General features: G+C 41.6%; 1 protein-coding gene across 1 annotated transcript; it reads right to left on the bottom strand.

Moving 5' to 3' along the window:
• Nucleotides 1-5,970: 5,970 nt before the first annotated feature.
• Nucleotides 5,971-13,169, bottom strand: atg10 (ATG10 autophagy related 10 homolog (S. cerevisiae)). The gene is made up of 7 exons (XM_030075433.1): nt 12,934-13,169; nt 10,885-10,989; nt 10,659-10,796; nt 8,487-8,682; nt 8,250-8,347; nt 7,143-7,240; nt 5,971-6,698 (listed from the first exon to the last, which is right to left on the bottom strand). The coding sequence occupies exons 2-7, from the start codon at nt 10,987-10,989 to the stop codon at nt 6,563-6,565; spliced, it is 771 nt and encodes a 256-aa protein (XP_029931293.1). The 5' UTR covers nt 12,934-13,169; the 3' UTR covers nt 5,971-6,562.
• Between the last annotated feature and the right edge of the window lie 300 nt (nt 13,170-13,469).

The raw sequence follows: 13,469 nt of genomic DNA, 5'->3' as shown, positions 1-13,469 counted from the left end.
TTTTGGCCGAGGAAGGTAAAAAACGCATTACAGTAGTCCAGACAACAGGTGATAAAAACATGAATAACTTTTTGATGATTGTTTAAAGTAATAAAAGATTGAAAAACAAAAAAATAGAGAACAAACAAACAAACAAACAAAAAAAAAACCCGGAAAATTAAAAACGAAAATTAGCAAGAAATTACCTGAAAATATATGAAAAAGTACAAAAAAAATGACAAGAAAGCCATAGTTATAATTATTATAACTATATATTTAGATTAAATTACCATTAAATTACCAAAAAGAAAGAAAGAAAGAAAGAAAGGAAGAAAGAAAGTGAATTTTGTTGTTGTTTGTTGTTGCTGGTTTGTATTTAGAGAAAGAACAAAGCAATGAACCCAAAAGTGAAGAAACAATATCCTTCAAAAGTCCACCGACACCGTCATGAACACAGAACAGGAGCCGATCATGGATCAATGCCTGTTTTAACAATGACTGTGATGTGGTAAGTGAGGGCAACCTTAACTGACCCTAGAGCAGCCCTTCCGCTCCTGGGACGTCCTGGGTTTGAGGCTGCCTCTGGTTGTAACTTGAGCGGTATCACAATGGTTTATTATTATGGGCATGCTGAGCCAAGATTACACTATTTTGAGAAAAGCTACTTAAAAGCACGATTAAGGCAAAGGATCACATTTGCTGGGCAGGAGAGCGAGACAGAAACAACAGCATGGTCAAATGCTGCCCACGCTTTCACTCTGCTGTTTAACTACAAAACATGTAGCTGGTGAGCGGCGGCAATCAAAACTTCTGTTTATGAAAGGCACAAGTGGATGAAGAAGAACTGTGAAAAAGCAGTACCTGGATTGAAATCAATCCCATGGAGATTAGCACTGTAGTCTTGCCATAATACACAGTTATAGCATCTGGAATTATGCTGATCAAAGATCATAACATCAAGTAGCAGCTCAATAAACTGGCCAGTCTGTACCAGGATTGGCGTGGTGCAATGGTGTTCATGTGAAGGTAAGTAACCTCACAATGTCACTGACATCAGAAAACAGACCCACTGATTCATGTTGATTCTAAACATGATCAGGATTTGGAATCATTTTGCACAGCAGCAGGATATCTTATTCTTCTGGAAAAACGGGAATGTTCTGCTTGGCGGAAAATACACAATTCAGTAGTATGTCTTTTGTCAACAACAGCTCCATGGCATGGTTTGGATTGTTTCTCTCATCTGTGGGGGAGTTTCAAGTTATCTGAACCATCCCTCATCCAGGCCTCCAGTGGGAACAACATGAGGCTCCAACACTGGACAACTGGCAAAAGAGGATTTTATGGGAAATGTGTATGGGAATTAGTGGCAAATCTGGCCACTAATGAGATTTCTTTCTATTTCCTAATCTTTCCTCTAGCCACCATTCAGAGGATCAGGGCAGGACAAAAAGCTTGAACCTCATCACCTCTCACAACAACGTCAACAACTAATTGAAAAAAAAAAAAAAAAAAAAAAAAAAAAAAACTCTACCAGCCACTGGGATCAAGAAAGCCGCTTGATTCCAGAAAATTCTGAAAACAAGAAAGAAAGGACGTTTGACGGAGAGGACTGTGAGGGTGATCACATGACATCCAGCAGAGAGACGCCTCGCCACCCCACCATCTCCACTTGCCTTGTGAATGTATCATGACGCTCCGTTTTCAAAATGATTAGAATATTGAATAAACAATATATGAATGGTTGTTCTGCGAGTGGATCCATTTAGTCAGATATATGGCTATGGAATTAGAAATCATATTTCTCTTTTATGGATGGCGATGATTGCTTGGTGCGGGGCGTCCCAAGGACACTTCAGTCGACTGTCTTGATCTATCACTCATCTCAAGTACGTCGTAACGGCGACCGTATAAAGGCGGTATGAAGGCCCAGCCCGGTGCTCTGTGGCTATTAGCTGCTAGGAGACAGAGCAGCAGTCAGCACTCCTTCTGCTAGCCTGCCGCTAATCTCACATAATTACCTCATTGAAACAATAAAACCAACAATCAATAGACTGGTCATAAAGCTGACATGGAGTTTATGCTTTGCTGACTCCCCTCTATTATCTGGTAGACACAAGAGAAAGTGTCTGGATATCTGAATATTAGTGCATTTATAAGAACATGTTTCATTATAAAAGTGGCCCTCAGGAGTCATTATTGTCTCGTCCCCCATGATGGAAGATCAGGGAGGGGACTATGGACTGGGCTCTGTCCTACCAGCTGTCCGTCTTTCCATCCATTCGTTTGCACTCGTGGTTTTCGAGCCTCTGCTGGCCTGGGTTGGATCAAACTATGACGAATGATGGATTTTGACACTGACAACTTCCTGTTTTGGAATAAGTCCGACTTGCATTTCCTCACGTGACTGATGTCTTACTCTGAGGCCAGAAATATGTAAACAAATGTAAACAAATGAGTGGATTTTCTAGTAAAAGAATAAAGAACAAGATATACACTGAATGTATAAATTATATCTTTGTTTTTGAATGCTGCATATTGAGATTATTAAGATAACAACAGTAGTGGTGCTATCCTCCTCTCATTGTTACTGAGTGCTGGATACTGGCTGGATGCTCCAAATGCTGTTAGCCTTCTGCCACTGACTTCCCCCCAGCTAACATCCTTAACAATATCTGCCTTAATCCACTCAAACTGTTAAACAAAGTTAAAGTTTGATGTGTGGCAGAAGTTTTACATCCCAAAAATGGTAGGGGAGAGTGGGGTAAGAAGTGCCAATTTTTACTTAAAGTGCCTTTAAAGCGAGGGGATTACAGTAATGCCTCCAACTCAAATATGCACATATAGTTTAGGATGTTGTGCATCCCTGGAAACAATCACTTTGGATCTTATGTAAACTGTTTGAGAAATATAGCTTTTGAAAAAAAAGTGGTTTTGTGGCACAACTTGCCCCCAGTGCAGGGTAAATTGTGCCATTAGAGAGAATATACTGGGGTAAATTGTGCCATTGATAACTGAAGTAAAACAGATCATTTTAATCTCACAAATGATAATGCTATATAAAAGCAAAACAAATTCAATACAAAATTATTTATTTAACATTTATTTCTTATTTTAACAAGATCACAGGCCACTTTTCTATAACAAGGCCCAGCACCACATGAACACATACCCATGGTGTAGCTTACTAAGGTACTAAAACCTGTGTGAACTGTTTTCAAAGTTTTCTATAATTGTTCAAGCACAGCAATCAAAAAACCTCGATCATGGAAATTTTACTTTGGAGGGCAAAAAAATGTTTTTTGAACTGAAATGTGCTTAACTCTCAAGCCATGTGTCTCCCTTCTTTGCAGGATGAGTGAAATGGATGCCTCTTCAAAAATATGTGGTCACATGACCAACTTCTTCTATGGTTTTCTAGATAACAGGGGTGGCACTACTTGCCCCTTGGCACAAATGACCCCACTCTCCCCTATAAACAACAACAGAAAAAAAGAAAAACAAACAAAAAATGGTGGGACTATTTTCTGGTATGGTCTAAGTTCTCAGTGCGGTCCCCAGTTCTGGTGGAGGCTGGCGGGAGCCTGAAAGCTACGTGGAACATGTGATGGAGGGGAGCAGGAAGAAGCAAAAACAAATAGAAGACACTAGCCACAGCTTTACCTCTAGCTGTCTTTCAGTGTCCACATGTAGGTGTCCATGTGTTCAGAGAAGAAAACAAACAACAGCAAAGTCAAGCAGTCGGTTTGTGTGGAGGCTACCACTGCTCTGTGGTGGAGTGATACAGCAAGCGCAGAAGTTACTGGATCTTTCTGGATGTTGATAACAGGAAAAATACAGATTTAAACTGTCATTTTAGCAGAACTACGTGTCTGTAAACCATCCTTGAGTGGATTAAGCTAGCTGGCATTTGGAGCATCCAGCCAGTAGCCAGCACTCACTTAGTTAGGCGGGGGTGATGTGAAATAATATCTCATTTTTCAAAATGGGTGAACTATCCCTTTAAAGCTAATTTGGTCCCAAACCTCTAAAGAGACTGGCTGCGAGGTTCACTGTGGGGGGAGGCCGACAGTCCTTCTGGGAAGTACATGAGGTCAGTCGGTGAAGTAGAAGAAGACAAAGCTGGTTAAGGAGAAGTGGACACACCGAAAAGCTACAATTACAGCATTTCACCACACAGCAGCTCAGGGGAGGCTCTGAACATGGCAGGTTGGTGATATGGAACAGTGTAAGAGGGTCCGACAGGGGACTTTTCACTTGAGAGGTCGATAATGGACAGAGAAGCTCCTACACCCCCCTCAACCCCCCCCCCCCCCCCCCACCCCACCCCAGACTGTGAGAGGTTCTAGGTTTTTCCTCCTGTCAGTTCCAGAGGGGATTCAGTAGTATGACATCACTGGTTGGCAGTGATGGCTTTTCTTACCTAACTTGCCCCTCTGTCTGACTTCGCTGCCAGACATGCGCCATGCACACAATGCCGCTTAATTGATGGCATCACTTAAAAGCTTTGGCCCACTGAAGTTGGCATCTAGTTTAATATCCTAAGTGCCTCGGCCCGCCTCACAAAGTCCCAGAGGTGCCATACAAAGAGAGTCAGTCAATACCGGCTGATCGACTTCTTTCTCCTCTCTCTAAATGCCCAAATAAGTTAGATTGAAAAGCCATGCGTTCTTACATCCAGCAAGTTCTTCTCTCAGCTAGCTGACTTCTTATATGATAATGAGTTGCCGCAGCTCCCCTCTGGCTCCGCAAACAAACCTGGATCACCTGGAGCTTGCATCTGCCTCTAGACGTGTGTCATCATTTCAGATGTACAGGTAGCCGTCTGTTTGCAAGGTGCTGGGCTGCACACAGTGGGCCAGTGCACACCACGCAAAGTTCAAGCCACTTACTGCCTCCACAAGGGAGCAGTGAGAACGATAAGCACCTTTTGCTGAAGAGCTCACTCCCCACCTCTACTTCTATCTCTGTTCCTATTTCATTTCTGTCATCTTTATGTTCAGCAAATCAACCTCCTACCTACAGTTTGCACTTTCTAAATGAAAGACTTCTCCTCCCTCTTTTGCTGTTTTTTGATTTGTTTTGTTTTTGTTTTTTTTGCATATTTGTGTATTTTGTATACAGGTTGTTCATTGTATATAGGAATGTCATATATTCTTTCTATTTTATCTTTATTTTTATTTTTTTTTATTTTTTTTTATTATTATTATCATTATTATTATTATTTTTATTTTTTATTTTTTACTTGCACAGTGCTGAAGTTGTTGCAATTACATTTCACTGCTGCTGTACCTGTACATTCATGCATGTGACGAATAAATCTTGAATCTTGAATCTTGAATCTTGTTTTTTATACAAATTTATTGATTTAACAATAATGCCGTCTTAAATTCGGGCTTTTTTGGATCCTCCAAGATTCCTAATCTCATCTTAGAATTTAACATGTGCTGTTAGTGAACACCAGCATGGTCTATCTGTCATCACCTGAATCCTAAGATACCTTGTTGTGACTATGTACCTTTTAAAACATTTTAAAAAGATTTGTGTAGAAAGTATTGCAGTTACAGTGTTGTTGCTGTCTGTGTTTACTATGCATACACTGGTAAATTAACACATTTAAACACAATTTGTAGAGTTACTGCACAAGCCCCCTTCTCCCAGCCTTCAGCTCTTTCTATCCATCTGTAGCACTCAGTTGAATTACACTTAAATGGGCACTTCACACATTTTGAAAGATGTAATATTATTTCATCTCTCCCCTAGCTGTGGGGTTATTTCTATGTTCCCAGGGTTCTGTGTTGCCCAGATTTGGAACATGGAACCACTCCTAGACACCGTCCTCTAGCTGCTGTGGGACAGTAGTGGTGCTGTCTTCCTCTCAGCGTTACTTACTGTTGAATCCTGGTTTGGTCTGAAAAATGAGAACTATGTAGACTCAACCATCAAACTTTGCACATATATTGCACACAGTTTTAATAAAACAAAGAAGAATTTAGCTTTACATAATTCAAATTTATTCATCAGGGCAGTGTGAAATATGCTGACATTACAAACAGTAACAGGATGAGAATGTGGTTACTAAACACAGGCAACTGACAGTTTCAAAACTGGTTTATTTGTGCAGAGATGTATGAATCACACATGGAAAAAACTGAATTACAGCCACACAAGTTGCTGAGACATAAAGAAAATTATGAAAATCTCTGTAATATAAAAGTAAAGCAAGGATAAACTAAGTGAAAAATATGCTGTATCTTCTGCAATTTATGACAAGTTGGAAGAAAATGCGAATAGAAAAAAATAAGTTAATTTACAGCGTATTTACATGATGTGCAAAATGTGCATTTCACATCATCATCAGATCTCCAGAAAGTGATACATACTGTACATGGGTGACTCTGTACAGATGTAGCTAACATTATGTACACAAAGTGCAGATTTGGTTTATCTTATTAAACATGATGTAGAAAAACTGACAATGTGCAATGGTGAGTGTGCATCACTGTCTGCTGTCAGGATAAGAACCATTTATGGAAACAGAGATGTGTTCAGGGAACTGTGGGAAATGTGAGTGATGAGCTCCTCAGGCCTCGCTGGGCTCCTGCTCTGCTGCTGTCGCTGTGGGGCTCTGAGGGGACAGGGCCGCGTAGCTCAGAGGCATTTCCAGTCCAACCAGTGGCCCCACCATGCTCAGCCAGGTCACAACGTAGTTCACCCACCTGCACACACACACAATATGCACACACACACACGCGCACACAAACGCACATATGCATAAACACAAAAACACCCTTTGAAACCTAATCTTGATTTCCTTCAAAAGAGATTATATGACCCTAACCCTAATTATAAGAAAACTATCACAAAATTACTTCAAAACCTTGTAACAAAAAAAAAAAAAAAATTTACACCACCATGAAAAAAACAACAACCCCAAAATAACCATAAAATGACAAGACAAATATATTCATAATTATGGTGAATATATTGAGTAATGATGAAGGCAAGCTAGCCGCTCAATCGTCTGCAGCAGGTAGGGGAGAAGTGAAATAATAGAGAAGTCAGGGCACAAATATTCCTAGTACTCTGCTGAGCAATGGTAGATAATACAGGGATTAATCAGTGTGTGTGACATAAATCTGTGAGCTAAGCGCTGCTCCCACCTGAGCTGCTGCTGGGCCGCCTGCATCACAGGCCTCATCAGCTCGTCTGTCCTGCACGGGTGGACCAGGAAGAAGGGCTGTCCCAGCAGGGGATGCTCCTAGCAGAGACACACACAGACGTGTTAGAGAGACAGCAGCTGGCCAACAGCAGCACAGCCTCCTCACTGCTCCTTACTGTGGACTGGCTTCGAAATAACACGCCACTTCACTTGATTTCTTTCAAAATCATGGGAAACTGGGCACTGAGCAAATGAACAAGAACATTCCTTGAAAATCTGCATTTTACTGTAAATGACAAGATTAAAATCATACTTTGAATTACAACACCAGATCAGTGATGCTGGATCAACATCACACTCCTTCTGTGTTTGAGGGAAGCCGTCACAGCAGAAATGGCCAAAAAAAAAAAAAAATCACCTTAAAAAATTACTGAACAAAATGTTTGCATTTAAATGCAGGCTGTGTTCAGACACCTGTCACAAGCATGAAACCTGAGCAAATTCACTCGATTTCTTTCAGAAACAAAGGAAAAAGGATAGGAACACGTTAGCAAGACATGACCCAAATATCAGAAACTGGTAAAAAAAAAAAAAAAAAAAAAGTCACATGAAAATGACTAGAAAATTACAAAAAAACACAAGAAGTTTACAAAAAATGAGTTGAAAATTAGAAAAAAAAAAGGAATGAAACCAAGTTAAATTCTGAATATATATTGATGGTAAATATAGTTTCCTTATCATTTTACTTTTTAAACTATTTTTTGGCAGTTTTCTGGTCGTAACGTTTTTGAGTTTCTTGCTCGTTTCTTTCACGAGCATTTAAACACAAGATATCAAATGCTGATCCAGCCCCACTGATCTAATGTTTAAATGTACCATTTTAATAATTACAAATATAATAAGTATATTTTGCAAAGTGTCGGGTAATTTTTTGCTAACTTTGTGGTAATTTTCTTGCAATTTTTCTGCTTTTTTTTTTTTTTTTTTTTTTTTTTTTTAAGATCTAGTAATGTTGTGGTCGTTTTTTGCTAAAGGGTTAGGGTCTCTGACCTGCTGTGTGATGGTGGAGGTGCTCTCACCTGCTGTGTGATGGTGGAGGTGCTCTCACCTGCTGTGTGATGGTGTTCCAGGGACTCTGCTGCAGGCGCGCTCGGTACTGAGGAGGAACACAACTCCACACCTCGTCTAAAGACAAACTCCTCCCCTCTGACAGCACCAGAGAGAGCACAACACAACATGAGGGCCATCAGAGTAACACCTGGAGCCTCTCTCTCACACACACACACACACACACACACACACACACACACACACACACACACACACACACACACACACTACTAACCCAGGGTGAAGGCTCGGAAGTACAGCACAGGCACACTGTAGCTGCAGGAGTAGAGAACGTGATATTCATATTGAAGCACTCGGCTGCTGCTTTCTGCTGGTGCCCTGCAAACCCAGTCATCTTCATCAGCACCATCATCTTCAGCACCTGTCAAGTCATCAGCGTCACCTGAGGCAGCCGGGGCAGCCAGGTCTGACTGAGGGGGAGGAGAGGAAAATCAATAAGGTGCTAGACAGAAAACAATCAAGTCTGTGTCTCTTTCTGAGCGACAAGGAGCTGCTTCTGCTCTGGTTTGTGATCCTGCCTGCTAACTGTTCACTTCAACCAAAACTAAATCACCTCACCACCTGAAAAGTTGCTTCCCAACTGGAACCAAAAACACTAGAAGCTGAAGTGGGTGCTGTGATGACAACAAGAGCGGGGATGTGTTATTCTACAGGGAAAATGGAGAGGATGGAGAAAAGAAAGTGTGCACACTGAACCATCAAATAAACAAAATAACTGCTTTGAATTTGGACATATAGCGAATTTCAGGAAAAGATGGAAGGGATTACTTGAAAAGGTAAATAGTATCTCAAAATTGCTGAGGAGTTGGTGAAGGCTGAGTTTATTACAATACAGGGCCAAATGATCAACAAGCTTTAACAAAGTTCTGGAGTTGAGAAAAAGAGCGTAATGTAAAGTGGTGCTGGCCAGGGAAACATGACAGAGTGCTATGAACTCCTCGACAGCATGCTGGGTCAGAGACCTGCAGCCCAGCAGCCTGGGCCTGAGTTCAGCCACAGCAGAGCTGGAGTCAGTGGCCAGTGACTCACTGACTCCTCTGTCACAATGGTTCCACTGCAAACTGGTGCAGTAGGTCAGCTCACTAGTCAGGCCCCTGGCTCCAAGGACCCTGAACAGAAGTGGTGCAAGAGGCAGAGGTGTTTTGGTGAAAAGGAGGCATCTGTGAACACGACAACTATCCCACTGACTGCAGGTCAGTAAAGGCTGCAAAACACTATCAACTGTCTAAATTTAAAGCCTTGAAAGGCCTAACAACTTCTTAAATGTAGTTAGTCATACTCTCTATGTCTCTTGTATTATGCTTCACTCCAACATATTTAGCTGCTGCAGAGATCAAATGTAAAACAAATGAATTCATGAGAAATGCCATGAGGTTTCATGGAAAGAAGTGAAGCAGCAGTGCTGCTGGTTTGATTTTTTATGCTTTATTACTTTGCTGCTCTGTTTTAAAAGAAGAAAGGGGCAAGCCATTCAACGACTGTCCTTCTTTTTGAAAAATTATTAGTCAGCATCAAACGGTTTTGGCTCCTGCCTTCAGAGTTCATCATCCTGCTGAAGGCAGCAGCCAAAAGCAGCCTTGTGCTAAATACAAGTCCACTTGCAATGGAAAGCTCTTCAAACAACCTGCATTTCTTACTGAAGCCCCCAGCCTTAATCAAGTTACAATCTTTATTTATCAAATAAAAATCTTTCTTATTTATCAAAGAAAAACAGCAAACCTTTGCTGGTTAGAGCTACACAGACACTAAGATTTGCTTCTCTCTCTCTCTCTCTCTCTCTCTCTCTCTCTCTCTCTCTCTCTCTCTCTCTCTCTCTCTCTCTCATTTATAAAAAAACACTGAGACATCACTACCTGGGCCTAAGAAGACGTCATGTTTTGTTTGTCAGGCCCTTGTGGCAATTTCTTCTAAATATTTTAGAATATTTAAAATCTTGTTTTATCTTGTAAACATTTGAAATGATTATAATTCTTCAAGTTTTATTTTCTTCTTCTTCTTCTTTTTTTTTTTTTTTTTTTTTTTTACTTTTCTTCAACATTATCTTACTTAAATACTGTAAGGTCTGTTTAATTTGATTCAATTTTTTTTTTTTATATATAGTAATTTACCAATTACTAATTTTTACATGAGACTGTGCTTTCAAACCTAAAAATTGCATCTTCATAGGCTAAAGTAGTGATTTTTTTTTTTTTCTCTGATAAGAAATAAAGGACATTTTGTTCAGGGGTTAAATAAAATCTGTCAGAGAAGGTCGTCTGTGGACGGGTTTTCAAAGGGTTAATCAATTAATTGAAAAATGACCAATAAAATGTGGGTTAGCTGAGGGCCTCCAGGGTGTGAGGAGTCCAGTAAAGGAGAAAGTGCAGGAGGTGACATTGTGCTGCACCTGTGAGGGTTCCTCTGCTCTCCCGGGGGCAGTGTGCTGCTCTGGAGCTGCACCGGATCCCTCCGGCTCCCGCTCTGGTCTGGAGGTGAAGGCGGCCGTCCTCAGTGTGGTCTTCCTCAGGTAGCCTTCTGCTGAGCCCTGAACTCACACAACAAGTCCACAATGCTGAACAGGTTCGTGCAGAGCAGCTTGGCCTGTGCGGCTGGCTGAGTGCAGAGCTGCTGACCTGGCCTGGCTCCCAGCTCCAGCCGTCCCTGAGGCTCTGCGACTGCTGCACCAGGAGCCGGCAGCAGCGGCTGAAGCCCTCCTCGTCCAGGACACTCCAGCTCATCTGGACAGCACACAGGCAGGAGCCACAAGCACCGTTACACCAGTACTGTGAGGGATAAATCCTCTGTACTAGCTGCCCTTAAACCTGAACTGACTGCAGTGACAGCTTTTCATTTGTATTTATTCAGCCCACTGAGGCACGATATCTCTTCTTCCACTTAGTCCTGGTCAAGAGGGCAGCCAACGGGCCACGTTTCACATGAAAAATATTGATATAACATCAAAGCCTGCAACACAGTTCTCAATCAAGACGGGACAGAGCCATCTGAAACACGAGCAAATTTCCTGTCAAATACACTTTCATATGTCATATTTTATATTCATATTTCCAAGCGTTTTCTAAAGAGAGTAGTGTTGCCAGATTTACATTATTCTGCAATTTTTCCTGACCAAGGCACATGGAAAGAGAAGGCAAGCTTACGCCACACCAGCATGGATGAATATGGTTCTTATTAGTACTAGTTTTAGTAGCAGTAGAAGTAGGCCAATAGCAGCAGGCTAGTAATAATAGTAGTACCAGTAATAGTAGTAACAGCAGTAGTAGTAACAGTAGTAGCAGTACTAGGGATGGGCGATATGTTATCGTTTGCGATATATCGTCAAAAAAATTCCCCACGGTAAGAATATGTCATCTCGCGATAATAACGATAAACTCCTGTTGATGACGTAATTACGTCCGCAACGCACTCGCCGCTGGCAGCCGGCAGCTCACACGTGTGTAGCACAATAACAAGCATGGCGGAAGGCGGGGCTGATAGTGAAGAGCTCGTTGCTAAACGAGGCTCCAGCTTGATTATCTGGAACTGGTTTGGCTACAGTAAGTCTGACGTGGAGCAAACATCTGTCATATGCAAAGTTTGCAAAAAAGCGGTGATTACAAAGGATGCAGTACAGGTGTACTACTTAAACTTAATTGGTATAGTTTAGTAGCGTATTTGACTACAGTAATTATTATTTTTGAGCAGTATTTGTGGGGTTCTCAAGACTGAATGCGGTGATAGATTTGTAGTCAAAAAGATGGAGTTGAATTGTTTTATATTTTTTATCGTCACTTTTATCGTTATCGCAATAAATGCCAGAAATTATCGTGATAAAATTTTTAGTCCATATCGCCCATCACTAAGCAGTACTAGCAGTAGTAGTAATAGTGGTAGTAGTAACAGTAGTAATAGTAGCAGTAGCAGTACAGTAGTCAGCAGTAGTTTCATGTGACCACAGGACAGTAAAACAGCATTTCCTCAGCAGCTGTATTAGTATTGGGCTCAGGACACACTGACTCCAGGTCAGAGCAGGCACTGACATTAATGGACACACAAACAAAACAAACAAACAAACCAACAACAACACTGCACCCTGTGTCCATGCACGGAGCCAGTGTGCAGTGTGTCAGACACAGCACACACACTGCCACTGACCCGGACAGCAGCAGCAGCTCGGTCTCTGGATTCATGAAGGAATGCAACGATACATGCCAGCTATTTCTCAAACCAGTGAATTTATGTAATATTTTCAAAGCCTTGACATGAGCTTACTGTCATACAATCATGGTTTTTAATTTATTTTTTTATTATTACTTTTTGTACAGTTTGTTTGATTTTTTCTCTGCAACACTACTTTGTGTTTTGCTGTCTTAATGCTTCATCTATCTGAAAGCAATGCTGTGATCTTGGTTCCTGACTCAAAGAGCAGCAGTGGACAGAGGCATCATGTGAAGCTGCTGCTACTATCAACACTCCGCACATCCGCTCACACCTTCACAATAAAAGCCCTGCTAGCAGATGCTGCGGCTTTTGGTAAGGGGGACAACCTGACATACCACAAGGAAAATGCATATGTTTTAACAGGATATTTGTAAAAACGAAAAAAATCCCTCCAACTCCGAGACGCTCGTTCTTTCCACTGTTAAAAAGTGTCGCCTTGTGAAGGCTCCCTCCTTCCGGCTTACCGCAGCGCGGCTCCAGGCTGATCAGCGGCGCCCAGGACTCACTGATATTTTCCGTAAATTCACACGTAGGCGAACTTGTTTGGAGAAATAAAAGGTAGAGAGACGCATGTCAGAACACACAGCGCTCTTCTTTCCTTCTCTACGACACCCTACATGCTGTAAACGGAACACTGACAGCGGAGAGAAGGCACAACAACAAGCAGAGGCTCACTACCGGTGACGCAGCGTACGTCTTCCGGGTTACGGGAGCACGTCAGGGCCAGAGCCGCTGAGCGAGAGAGTAGCGTCAACAGCGTCTCTGCGGCGGAGCAGCGGCCTCAATGCATTATGCATTAAAGCCTGTTAGTGGATTATCCTCCACTAAATTAGTAGATTTAGCGAACGTCGATACATAGAGCAACACATCATGATAACCATGAGCAACCTATCAAGTTATTATACTCTTATACTATACTATACTATTCCAGTCTCTCTTAATGTCACTTCATCCAGTGGAATTACAGAGAAGAGCTTCTAAATAAATAAAAAGTGTTTTT

The sequence above is a fragment of the Myripristis murdjan genome, chromosome 17 (genome assembly GCF_902150065.1).
Source record: "Myripristis murdjan chromosome 17, fMyrMur1.1, whole genome shotgun sequence".
NCBI lineage: Eukaryota > Metazoa > Chordata > Actinopteri > Holocentriformes > Holocentridae > Myripristis > Myripristis murdjan.
The sequence above is the reverse complement of the archived record's forward strand: the minus strand, read 5'-3'. Positions and strand labels throughout refer to the sequence as shown.